This window comes from Durio zibethinus, chromosome 12 (genome assembly GCF_047325235.1).
Source record: "Durio zibethinus cultivar Kanyao isolate XHJ-2024 chromosome 12, ASM4732523v1, whole genome shotgun sequence".
Lineage (NCBI taxonomy): Eukaryota > Viridiplantae > Streptophyta > Magnoliopsida > Malvales > Malvaceae > Durio > Durio zibethinus.
Genome location: NC_143173.1, coordinates 13,917,922 through 13,931,524, shown reverse-complemented (window position 1 = coordinate 13,931,524; position 13,603 = coordinate 13,917,922). Strand labels below are relative to the sequence as shown.

The 13,603-nt window shown below is 32.8% G+C and overlaps 2 protein-coding genes and 1 long non-coding RNA gene across 3 annotated transcripts; 2 read left to right on the top strand and 1 right to left on the bottom strand.

Moving 5' to 3' along the window:
• Positions 1–2,790: 2,790 nt before the first annotated feature.
• LOC111298059 (pumilio homolog 1-like) lies at positions 2,791–10,182 on the top strand. The gene is made up of 9 exons (XM_022892760.2): positions 2,791–3,782; positions 5,146–6,686; positions 6,770–6,911; positions 7,080–7,187; positions 7,512–7,724; positions 7,836–7,946; positions 8,581–8,775; positions 9,175–9,349; positions 9,735–10,182. The coding sequence occupies exons 1-9, from the start codon at positions 3,300–3,302 to the stop codon at positions 9,773–9,775; spliced, it is 3,009 nt and encodes a 1,002-aa protein (XP_022748495.2). The 5' UTR covers positions 2,791–3,299; the 3' UTR covers positions 9,776–10,182.
• Positions 10,183–10,363: 181 nt separating this feature from the next.
• LOC111298060 (protein LATERAL BRANCHING OXIDOREDUCTASE 1-like) lies at positions 10,364–13,116 on the bottom strand. The gene is made up of 4 exons (XM_022892762.2): positions 12,560–13,116; positions 12,223–12,470; positions 11,531–11,855; positions 10,364–11,295 (listed from the first exon to the last, which is right to left on the bottom strand). The coding sequence occupies exons 1-4, from the start codon at positions 12,833–12,835 to the stop codon at positions 11,041–11,043; spliced, it is 1,104 nt and encodes a 367-aa protein (XP_022748497.1). The 5' UTR covers positions 12,836–13,116; the 3' UTR covers positions 10,364–11,040.
• On the top strand, positions 11,183–12,323 carry LOC149515739 (uncharacterized). The gene is made up of 4 exons (XR_016325930.1): positions 11,183–11,341; positions 11,620–11,710; positions 11,815–11,971; positions 12,185–12,323. It is a non-coding gene; the product is annotated as an uncharacterized LOC149515739 (long non-coding RNA).
• Positions 13,117–13,603: the final 487 nt, after the last annotated feature.

The following is a 13,603-nucleotide window of genomic DNA, read 5'->3' as shown; positions in this document are numbered from 1 at the left end:
ATATAGTTTTGTATTTTTTATTTTAAGTTCAATGAGTTGTTAACATGTTATTTAATTCTTGGATTATATTATTTTTTTACTTTATAATATTTATAAAAAAAATTATGATTAGATATTTGTATTACTGTTTTTTTTATTTTAACTTCAATGAGTTGTTAACATGTTATTTAGTTATTGAATTATATTATTTTTTTTGCTATTTAATATTTATAAAAAAAATTGTGATTAGATATTTATATTTTGTTTTGGTCATATATTTTGTTTCACATGATGGTTCTGCTAATGATAAGTTGATGTTGAAAAACCAACTAATAATATCATAATATTTATGTTTTTATTAGTCAATATTTATCACATTAGCATTTTGATTAGCAGTATTAGTGGTGCAAGCTATTTGATAAAAATAAAATTTAAATATCTAATTGTGAAAATTTTTTGTAAGCTTAACACAATTTTTTCATGTAAACACCTTCAAAATATAATACCCAATAAATTTAAAATTTTAATTTTAATACTTATATATATTTTTTGATTTCATATTAAAACCTCCTCTGTGAGAAAACTCTTTTTAAATTCCAAAGTCCAATTATTAATGGCTATACATGGATTGTTTGTCTTTGATTTTATTTGGGTTACTTTTGAAAAAAATATATGATTTATATCCAATCTACAATATATTATTTTTATATGAAAATTTTATAGTTTTATCTTAAAAAACCTTACAAGTATGAGTTTAGTTTTTTATATTTATAGCATATCATATCCTCATATTAAAAGTATGATATCCTCATCGAGTTCAATATAAAAAATATATAAAATTATAAAATTAATATTACATTAGATATTGAGATTATAAAAATAATTTTTATTATGTAGCGTTTAGTTCTTTTAAAATTTTAAAGTAATTCCTACCATAAAACACATAGTTTTTGTTGATCGGTGACTGTATGGGGGTTGAGATTGAGAGTAAAAAAAAGTGGAAGCCAAATGATGGAAAAAAATAGAAAGCTAAGAGAGCATAATATATATAGTAAAAGTATTTTGGTAAATATTATAGGGTGAGTTGGAGTATTTTAAAATCTGACTTGATCTTGATTCTAATTTTTTTAAAAAATATTCAATCTGACTCTTTTTTTTTTATATTCAAAAATAAAAATCCATCATTAATGAATTAAATATGTGAAATCTATAAAGTATGAATTATTTTATTATCTCTATGTGAATTATATTACCGAGATCAAAGAGTTTGTTTATAAAGCTAGTGTTGATAAGTTGGTGTTGATGCTGCTAATGGATTGAGCTTCATTTTATAGAAATAAAATAAATGAAAATTTATCAATTTTAAATATGATATGTTAATATAATACAAAAAAAAAAATTAGATTTAAATTTTTAATAAAAATTGTTTACAGCTAATTTAAACATGAATCAATGTGTTCATGATAATTTTTTATATTTTGCATGCATTTAATATAACATGAACATGATATAAGTATAAAAAATACTAGGTGTGGTGTAAATAAATGGATTTTGGAATAGCAAAATAAAAAAATTTATCTCCATTTTAATATTTTGTTTCCTTTTTATGAAACACATTGCGAGGGCAATGATCTTTAATTTATAATAATTTATGAATAGATTAATGGTATTAATTATATGATTAAATCATGTTTTAAGAAAGCAAAGAGACAGATCACGTGACCCTCATAACAAATCAGTCTATAAACACCGAACTGCTTCATATGTCTGCCAATTTAGTTTCTTTTATCATTTATTTTTTATCCAAAACATTAATAAAATATCATTTTACAATGTATTAAAATTATCAAATTAATTATCTATTATTGTATTTAATACGAAAATATTTTTATAAATTAGAAATCTGAATACCACTTTGCAGGTGGAAAAAAAAAAGTGAAAAAGGTTATGGAAGAGAAAAAAAAAGGCAGTTTTTTAAGAAGTGAATAATTTTTTAAAAAATATGTTATATTAAAAAATTGAAATACATAAATACTTTTATTTTATTATTTGATATTATAATTTTATTTATATTTTTAATTAATTTGATATCACTTATAATATCGAATTCAATGAAAAATTGTATAAGTAATATATATTTAAATTTAAAAAGTGTCCAAACCTCACTTTAATTAAAGCTTTAAAAGAATATAAATTGAAATTGATTTCACAATTGAAAGATCAATAATGGAATTGACCTTAAAAACAAAAAATAAATATTTTTCATAAAAATAATTTGTTTTCTCAATTGAGCTCTTTACATTTATTATTATCGTCGTTATTTACTTTTTTGTCCAAAGATTAAATCTTCAATAGGAGTTTTATAAATATCTTTTAAAAATAAGCAATTAATTTTTAATTAAAAGAGTTAAATATTTCGAAAAAAATTGAAAATATTAAAATTAAATCAATAATTCATATATTTATTTCAAATAAAATATTAAAAATTTATATATTTTTATTATATTTTATATAAAAAATATATATTACCATTCATATAAATATAAAAATATAAAATATATATATTTAAATTTATTTATAATTTATATTAAAATTTTGAGATAAATTATTTTTATATTTTATGTTTATATTATTATATTATTATGATATGTGTCTACGTGCCGGTCTAATTAAAACCCTAGAGACTCTTGTAAGAGAAAAGTTCGTGCTCCCCTTGGCATTAATCGGTGCCGTCATTCCTTTCATCTAACGGTTCAGATCTCTCCACAGTTTGTACCTATAAATATGGTCTTCTTCCATTGCTGTCTCAGTATGGCAAAAGCCTCCGCCTTCAAACACCAACAACTCTTTTCTTCATTTCCATTATGATTTTTTTCTCTTTCTCTTTTTATTTTTAAAATTTGTAAATAAACATGTATATTTACATGAATTCGTGGTTCAAAGCAAATAAAAATAGAAATAAAAGCTTTAATATTTTTTTTATAAAATTTGAGGAAGTTGGTTTCCAGTTTTGATCATATGTAACTTTTGAGTCTTTTAAGCAAAACCCAATTTTGTTTTTATCAATCTTAAGCTGATTCCCAGCTTAAAGTTTCAATCTCTATCTTCTTTGGTCTTTGATCACAAAAAATCTGAACTTTGGAGGCTTTAAAGCAAGACCCATTTCATATTTTATCAATCTTAAACTGATTCCCAGCTCAAAGATTAAATACTTGAGGAAATGGGTTCTTAGTTTTGATAACAAAAATCAAAGCTTTAGAGCTTTTGGTGCAAATCCCATTTTCAGTTTATTAATTTTGAGCTGATTATCATCTTCAAAGATGATATCTATGCTGAAAAACCCTGATTTTAATGAGGACATAGGGAGGCTTATTAGGGACCAAAAGCATCAAAGTGGGGCAACTAACAGTATATCAAGTGATCTAGAGAAAGAGCTGAACATTTATAGAAGTGGCTCAGCTCCTCCTACCGTAGAGGGTTCATTCAACTCAATAGGTGGCTTGCTGAACAGTAAAGGTGGGTGCTTGATTGAGGAAGAACTCAGGGCTGATCCAGCATATGTCAACTACTATTATTCTAACGGGAATCTGAACCCAAGATTGCCTCCTCCACTGTTGTCAAGGGAGGATTGGAGGTTTGCTCAGAGGTTGCAAGGAGTGACTGAGAATAAGGGGAGTAACGGGGATAGGTCACTTTTTGCTGTGCAGCCTGGGTTTAGAGGTGAGAAGGAGAATGGGTTGATAGGGTTGCCTGGGTTGGGGGTACTGGGAACTAGGCAGAAGAGGATTGCTGAGATCTTTCAGGTGATGACTTGGTATATTTTGACACTGTTTCTGAGTTTGGTTTTGGATTGATAATGTTTGCTTCAAGTTGATTTTGGTCAAGTTCGGTTTTCTTCACAGTTGTCAATGTTGTTCTGGTTTGCTTTTTCTTGAGATTAGTGATTCTTTGGTATGTGCAATTTGTTGTTTTGATTGGAAATTGGAGTTTGGAACTCTGTGCTTTATGCAGAATAAGTTACAGGTTACTTACGTGAACCTTGGTTATTTGCATTGTTTATTGTTTAATTTATGACTGCGTGTTCTTGGCAGAGTGAGTTGTCAGGCTGGACATTGAACATCTGTGCTTTCACTATTGGCTTCTTCAATAATGCTTTATATTGTTTATGTTAGTAATTTCATGTGCTATTGGGGTGTAACTTTTTGTCTTTGGGTTATTTAAATTTTGTTTATTTTCAGTGAAAATCCTTTAAAGTCCAATGAACTCTGCTGTTGATACTGCTAATGGGAATTCATTCGTGTACTCTTTTGCTTATGATTGGTATTAACTGATGCTTATTGTTAGGGTTGTGTCCTCTATGGCTAGCTCCTGTTAGTTTGCTAGCCAATCAAATATCGTTCTATGATGTGTATTGAAGGTTGTTCTTGCCGTTTTCTTAGGAAAAAAGAAAGAGCTAATGTAATAAGTTCCATTAGCTTTTTGTGGGAGGATGGTGGTGTCTTGGAGCGGTAATGTGGTGGGAAGTGATTGTGCCCCTGGAATGAAGAGACGTTGAATGGAAAATAAGCTTCCTCACACTGGATAACCTTTTAAAATAGCTAATTTAATCGTGTTTGTATTTAATGTGCAGTTGAGGGTAAAATTATTTTATTTTCTACTGCTTGTTTGGGAAATTTAATTAGTTGCTTTGTAATGCCTTGTAGATTGTAGGATCTTATTGAGGTGTTAATTCCATATTTAGTTCCTTCATGCAAATGTTGGTAATTCCACATTTAGCCTGTAGGATCTAATTTTTGCATAAAGTAAATGTATGATTGCAATCCTAAGCATGTATTTTTATGCAATAAAATGTGATTGTGAGCTTTACTATGTTGAACAACAGATGAATTGTCTACATTGATACCCTTTTTTGGTTTTTTTTTTTTTCCCATTTCCAAAACATGATTTGGAAAGTAAGAATTCCTAAGGTCTTTTTAGAGTGTTCTTTAAATTTACTCCTTGAACAAGTGGCATAGTTGCATGTTTTATTTTTGTGCATCTCATAATCTGTACTTATGCTTGTAGTTATTGGCTTTGAGTGATTTTATTCTGAAAATGTATATTACCTCTCTACCTGTCATTCTCTCTCTGCCGCTACTAGCTTTATGGTTTAATTTCAAAATGCAGGATGATGTGAATCATGCAATGAATGTCTCAAGGCACCCATCCCATCCAGCTAATCGCAATGCATTTGATGATGGAATTGAAAGCTCGGAAGCCCAATTTGCTAATGTGCATCATGATTTAAGATCTGTTGATGCTTTACGCTCTAGTGCAAGTAAACCAGGAATACCTTCAGTCCAAAATGTTGGTTCCTTTGCTTCTCATACTTATGCTTCTGCTTTGGGTGTATCATTGTCAAGAAGTACCACAGCTGATCCTCAAATTGCAGCCAGAGCTCCTAGTCCTCGCATTCCACCCATTTGTGGCCAGTCTAGTTCCATTGAGAAAAGAAGCGTAACTGGTTCCAATACATTCAATGCTGTTGGTTCTAACAGTTCTAATGGTTTCTCAACAAGTGTGGGTGAATCTGCAGAGCTGGTTGCTGCTTTGTCCGGCTTGAATCTGTCAACAAATGGTGTGGTTGATGAAGAGAACCATTCACAGTGTTGGGCTCATCATGGTATTGATGACAATCATAATCCGTTCAATCATAGTCTTATCAATTTGCAGGGTGATCAGAAGCATATTAAACAAAATTCATACTTGAATAAGTTGGAACCTGAACATTTTCATCTGCATTCTACTGCTCAGTCTGGAAAGGGACCTTATTTAAATACAAGTAAAGGCAGTGGAGTTGGGATGGACCTTATGAAGTCTTCTTTAATGGCTGATGGACCGATTGAACTCCGTAAATCTGCTAACTCATACCCAAAAGGACCTCTTACACACACAGTCAATGGCTTAGGAAGTCCTCCGAACCACCAGAATTTGGATAATATGAATTCTACACTTCCAAAGTATGGCTTAACTGGCTATTCTATTAATCCTTCATCACCACCCATGCTAGGAAACCAGCTTGGAAGTGGTACTTTGCCACCTTTATTTGAGAACGCCGCTGCTCTGTCTGCAATGGGAGGAACTGGCTTGGAATCTAGAGCTTTGGAAGGAGGTTTGACTTTGAATTCAAATTTCATGGCTGCTGGAGTGGAACTGCAGAATCTTACTAGTTTGGGAAATCACAATGCAGGAAATGGTCTCCATGCACAGCAGTTGGACCCGTTGTATCTTCAGTACTTGAGATCAAATGAATTAGCTGGTGCACAGGTTGCAGCTATTAATGATGCCATGATTGATAGGGAGTACAGTGGTAATTCATACATGGATTTGATCGGTCTTCAAAAAGCTTACATAGGGTCACTGCAAAAATCATACTATGGAAATCTTGCACTTGGTCTAGGCATGTCATATCCTGGAGGTCCTCTGGTGGGTCCCCTTTTTCCAAACTCTCCTGTTGGGTCTGGAAGTCCTGTCCGACACAATGACCGAAACTTGCGCTTTGCTTCTGGGTTGAGGAATGTATCTGGTGGAGTCATGAGGGCTTGGCATTCAGAAGCTGCTGGCAACTTGGATGACGGTCTTGCATCTGCTTTATTAGATGAATTTAAAAGCAACAAAACTAAATGTTTTGAACTTTCAGAAATTGCAGGTCATGTTGTTGAGTTCAGGTAAATAATGGTTTAAACTCTTGTCCTCTTGTTTTGGACTTCTAAAAGTTCAATGCCACTATTAATTACCTTATATATAACAGTGCCGATCAGTATGGGAGTCGATTTATTCAGCAGAAACTTGAGACAGCTACAACAGAAGAGAAAAACATGGTTTTCCATGAAATCATGCCCCGAATGCTTTCATTAATGACTGATGTGTTTGGTAATTATGTGATTCAAAAGGTATTTTGCATTAGATATCAAATTTCTTATGACTTGCTTATGAGGTTTAAGCATCTTTCTTTCTTCTTTGTTATTTTTTTTTATGTAATTTGTTCAATCATTTTGCAAATTCTGTACCACAAGCTCATCAACTGATTACTATATCCGGGCGGATATATTTGTGTACAGTTTTTTGAGCATGGATCTGCTTCCCAAATAAGAGAACTTGCTGACCAGCTGACTGGGCATGTATTGACACTTAGCCTTCAGATGTATGGCTGTCGAGTGATCCAGAAGGTGTATTTCCCAAACAATGATGCTCCAGTTGTGGATTTTTTTATTTCATATGAAAACTCGTTCTTTAGATGGAGCTGAATCTTTCATTTCTCCAAAAATATATGAAATGGTTAATTCATATGAGCATTGATTGCATGTTTGTTGTTCTGCACAATGATGCAATATATGATCATATTAACTTGTAGTCATTGCTGTGCTAAGTTTAACGATCAGCTTTAAGACAGAATGCCTTTTTATCATAATGTTGTCTGAATCTATTCTGTTATATTGACATTGCAATGGTACTAAAAGTTTTTCGTGTTTGCTCCTTGATCTGTTATTCAGGCTATAGAAGTAGTTGAGCTGGACCAGAAGACTAAAATAGTCAAAGAGCTTGATGGACATGTTATGCGCTGTGTGCGTGATCAGAATGGGAACCACGTTATCCAGAAGTGTATAGAATGTGTACCTGAAGATGCTATTCAGTTTATTGTTTCCACATTTTATGATCAAGTTGTGACACTATCCACTCATCCATATGGTTGTCGAGTCATCCAGGTTGACAGAATTCGTCTTGATACTTAACATATCTTTTCCATTTGGGTATATGGCCTGGGACAAATAAATTCAAATTTTATGATTTATAATGATACATATCTTATGCTACAGAGAGTCCTGGAGCATTGTCATGAGGCAAAAACCCAACATATAATGATGGACGAGATTTTCCGGTCTGTGTGCATGTTGGCACAAGACCAATATGGGAATTATGTTGTACAGGTTTGTCATTTATTTTGGCAGCTCTTTATCCTTGTAGTCTTGAGAGAACAGTTCTTTTGTAGTTTGGATTTTAAATTCTATTGATGATAGAAAAATCTGTTCTTACAATACCTTGTTGCTTGGTGTAGTTGAATCCCATGGTTGATGAGAAAATATCTATCTTATGGGAACTTTTAGATTTGTTGCGAGTATGATGTGAGATCTGTTCATTGAGGAAAAAATTTAGATGCATGTTATAAACTGCATTTTGCCTTTCTGGCTTGCCTTCAGAAATAAAAGTGGAACAGACAGGACCAAGGGTCCTAGATTTTTATAATGTCCTCAACTTGTACTTGTTACTACTCGTATCAAATTATAAAATGCTGGACAAGTTCTAGCTCGAGAGCTTGAAGTAGTCTATGAATGCCTTATACATGCACAAATTAGAATCATTAATCCAAGATATTATTATTTTAAAGCATCAAATGAACTCTGCTTGCAACCATTGTTTCAGTGCCTCGAACCTTTTTACCTGTCTTGTTTGTTGTGTTCAGAATTTGGCAAAAGATCTTTCCTTGTTTCGGTCCTTTACAATTTTATATTTGGTTGTTTGGAAACCTCCTCTTCTAATTGGTTGCTTCTAATAAAATTACAGCATGTTCTGGAGCATGGGAAACCACATGAACGCTCTGCTATAATCAGGAAACTAACTGGGCAGATAGTTCAAATGAGCCAGCAGAAGTTTGCATCTAATGTTATAGAAAAGTGTTTAACTTTTGGAACTCCTGCAGAACGCCAAAACCTGGTCAATGAGATGCTTGGTTTGACTGATGAAAATGAGCCCCTTCAGGTTTGTCATTCACCCTATGCAACCATTGTTGACTAAACTGAAAAGCATTAAAGCATGTGTAGTAATTTCTTGTCTCGCTAGTGTATAATATTTTAGTCCTTTGTCTTGCTGTACTGCTCATGAAAGTAACATGATTCCTGATGATACAAACTCGGGGTTTTGTAGATACCTCTCATGAGGCTGCCTAAGCATAATCGTGAGAATATAACATCTTTTCTCAAGTGAATGGTTATTTTATTTGTGTTGTTTGACAAGCAATACAAGGTTTCTTTACTTGAAAACCATTTGAAGGGCAGTGATGTTTCTGTATTATGTTTCAATGCTTTGACCTGGTTATGGCTTGCTTAAGGTTTTCTCAACTTTCTCTTCCTTACATTGGTTTTTGTTTATTCTTGTTAGGTGATGATGAAAGATCAGTTTGCAAACTATGTTGTACAGAAAGTGCTGGAAACCTGTGATGACCAGCAGCTTGAACTAATCCTCAACCGAATCAAGGTTCACTTGAATGCTCTGAAGAAGTATACTTATGGGAAGCATATAGTTGCGCGTGTGGAGAAACTTGTTGCAGCTGGAGGTAATTGCAGTTGATTTCTCCTTTTTCATGATGTTCTGGCTGATTTCTATCGTTGCAATGTATCAGCTGATTATTTTCAGATGCCCATGCCCTGACATTCTTGTCTTCTACCAAATAGCACTTCGAAGTAGGACTTTGTATTTATGATTTTTTGCTCTTTTTTATTATTATTTGTGGGTAAACAACACTTGCACTGTTGCACACCTGTGGTCTTTGGGTTGGATATGGACTTCATTAGAGTCTTTTGGTTTTCCTACAATGCTACTGTCTTTGTTGTTTGTGACGTACAAGCCATGTTACTCTTTCTTCTATTAGAACTTCCCTCGTATGATAATCCAGTAGTTTGGAAATAGCATAACTGATAAAGGTGCTTCATCTCTTGCAGAGAGGAGGATCAGCATTCTGGCTCCAAATCCGGCAGCTTAGATGGTGTAGGAAACGAACCCGATGTACAGCTAACTGAGAATAGTACGAGTGCCTCTTGCTTCTTTCTTTTTATGTCTAGTGACAGCCCTGTCTTGTTTATATGGATAGATAGGAGCTGGTTGGAAATAAAAATTGTTGGCTTTACTTAAAACTGTACATTATTGTTTAAGGATATAACCTAGAATCAGGTTAGCTGAGTCTCATACAGTGAACAACCCGATGCCTTTATCTGCTGAGGAGAGAAAGTTACTGTACAAGTTTCAAGGTTATTAAAAGAGAGGTAGCAAATTTGTGATTGTGATTGTACAAATCTTACCAGGTTAAGTGAGCCTTTGTATTTAGGAGCGCCTGGAATTTTTCTTCTGTAAGGAATGATCTTTTTGCTAATTTAATGAACTTTTTCCGTATCCTGATATTTCTTTCATGTTTGTGCCAGTATTGATGTTCTGATTTGATTTATGCCAATTTTCTGCCATATTGGTGTTTAGTATTAGGCATCTGACTCAGTCCTGTGCTTGCTGGCGTCGGGGATCAATCACAATGTAAATCTGTGATGATCTGGTGTCTGAATGGTCCTAGTTCAGTGAGCAATAGAACTTCATTGGAAGCAAAAGAAAGCATTTTACTTTTGGAGGCCAAGCTTTTTGGATATGGTGACAATGAAGCACATTCACAAGTTTTCATCCCAAAAGCTAAGAATTTGTTGCTTTGTTAGAGAGTGTACTTTTCTCTTTGTTGTTTAAGTTCGAATCCATTGGGAGTCTCCGATGGTAGGTTATAAGAAGGTAACTTTTCATGAATTTGTTAGGTTCCACGTAGATAAATCTATTTGGACTAACTCAGTGAATTTCCTTCTTGGAAAAATTGGGCATGGTTTTCCGTCATTGTTTTCCAAGAAAATAAAGCATTGGCAGCTTATGCTAAGGTAAAAAAACATGAGATGGACCAGGGAAAAGGCCATGGAAGAACTCTTAATAATGAAAATTAATGGTAAGGAAGAACAGAATGCAGGATTTATATGCCCTATTCTGAAATCAACCATGCTCTTTGTCTAGGTTTTAGCAAAATAAAAACAAGAACAAATTTACAGGAACTCCAAACCAAGCAACCATTGCAAGAAATTATATATAATATAAGTTGCATATCTGAAGAGTTGAACTTGTACAGTTTATGAGTAAATCAAATGGTAATGGCATTTTTTTTTTCTGATTTACCTGCCAAATGCATCCAGCAATCCTGAAACGGAGAACAGAACACAGTTTGAATTACTTGTTTTCTAACTTCACAATGTCAATGTGAGCTTTTCCTTCCATTTTCCTTGTGAAAACTTGCCTGACATAATCAACATACTTCATTTTTCTGTACATTCTAGGGCGATGGAGTTCATCCACCATTGATTCAAGTGGACCAATTTCTTGCTCTTCATCTGGAAACACAAATGCTGCAATTGATATTCTCTCTTTTTTCTCAGTTGTGATGGCTCTGTGTTCAATGCTTTTGTACATCCCATTGCTCAGAATCTGACCAAATAGAAAACTGTCACTCACAATCATTAAGCATTAAAGGGTTCGTGGGCTTTACTCTGTATTCTCTCTTGAATCGGTCTAAATACATATATTTACATCGAAATTTAACGGATTTGAACCCAAGTAACAAAGAGAAGTACACAATCTCTTTGTGACTTGAGCCAATCATCCGTGTTTCAGATTTAACTTCTAGAGATTTTAAGAAATGTTCTTGTGAAATAGTAACTACCTCAGTAGCATCACCAATGTTCACTACTAGAGAATTGGGAACCGGCTTAACATTAACCCATGACTGTTTATGCTTGATTTGGAGGGCAGTGATTTCATCATCTTGCAAAAGCAAGGTCAATGCGCTGCTATCAGAGTGAGGACTAATGCCAAGAACAAGTTCTGGCCTTAAGCAAGCTGGGTAATAGTTCATTCTTATTCCTTGTTTTAGCTCTCCTTGCAACTTTATTAGACCATCTCTATCCAGCCCCATCAATACTGATAAATTGGCATAGATCTCTGCAGCAACCTTCTGTACTTCTTTTGCGTACTGATCCACTGCTTCTCTGTGAAAAAAGAAGACAAAGAAAGGAATTCAGTCATGGAACTGCATGAAGTGCCTTATTGTCATGCGGGGATTCAAAAGATTTCACGATTTTGTATCACAAAAGTGACTTCACAAGTATGTGTTAAATCTTTACATATATATATATATATATATATATATCTGATTCTCATAATATCTAAAATGTAGAGAAGCTGGATCATATATGTTTTCTTTGGTCCAAAGATCTCTCGATTTTGTTCTAAAAAAATGTCTCATAAACTTGATTAGAGTCTCTATCTAGGTGTTACATTTATTCTGCTATATTCTTATCTTCTTGGCTTGTTGCAGATATATACATGAAGAGCATAAGAAAAATTGTTATATACTTGAAACCCGGGGAAGTGACTGGCCAGAACTTGAAATTTCTTTTTTCAGGAGGGAGAGTGTTCAAGAATATCATGTCATTCCAATCAAGTTTCTGCTCCTCTGAAACTACATAGGCTTGCCCAAATCCTTGAAGATCATTTGCAGCCATTGCATACTTTTTTTTTTCTTTGAGTGGAAGTTCAAAGAATGCTGCAACAGCAGTCTTCATCTTATGCAAGACCTCTATTGCTATCCCATGATTTGTTATCTGTAAAAACAACATTTCATTCTATGTTTAAGGAAAGCACAACACCAGACCAGACCAGACCAGACACCAGGTTCATTGATCAGATTTACCTGAAAAAATCCCCACTCCTTGCAGGCAAGGTCAAATTTCCTTCTTTCATCTTCATCTCCTTTGATTAACAAGGAGAAATCTATGACTGGGATTTCAAGTGAAGCAGGCAAACTCTCAGAAACTTGTGGCCTATCCTTGTGTTCTTGGATGTATCTGTCTGGAATTGAATAAGAATCATTCCTCACTATCTCATGGATGCTTGGCACTGGCAAAGACCTGCCCCAACCCAATTTCTCTTCTTCCTGGACACCTCCACTCTCAACTTTCACTTCCATTAGTAGTTACTAAAACTTTGCCAAAAAATTGCTTTTCTTAAAAGAGAATCTGGCTACTCGTTTCTGGCAATTTTGCAGTTATCCTTCTTGTTTGACTTGCCAATTTATTAGTTTTCTGTCATTGTTGTCCTCTTATCCTTGGTTTGAGGAAACTATGAAAGTGTTGACTTTTTATCTACTTGTGCAAAAGAAAACAAATCAAATAAAGTTTAGTGGACAAAACATTATGTTTGGAGTAAGGGGAGAGGGAGCAAAGGAAAGAAAAATAAAGTAACGAAAACAGAAAAAAAATTTTTGTTTGAATAAATTTTTAACTTAAAAGAAATGTAAGAGACGAAAACTTTGGTTTTTTTTGTAATTTTTATTTTTTTAATATCTCAATTTGGGAAAAAAGTGAAAGAAAAGAAAATTGAAAATTTTTTTTATAAAAGAGTATTTTATCTATATTTTTATTACGATATTAAATTTGATTATATAATTAATACTTCTTACAAAAATAATTTTTTTATAAGTATTTTATATAATATTACAATTTATAAATATTTTAGGATTTTTTAAGTCTTAATAACAAAACAAGTTAAATTATTGTTAAAATAAATTAAAAAATTAAATTAAACACAAAATTAAGAATAAATTAATGACTAACTAATAGTTTTATCGTATTAAATATGTTTAATTTTGTTTAAAAAAATTTATTTGTATAAGCTAGATAGTATAAAAATATATATTTGTATATTATATGTTACTTAAAAAAAAAAAGATTATAAT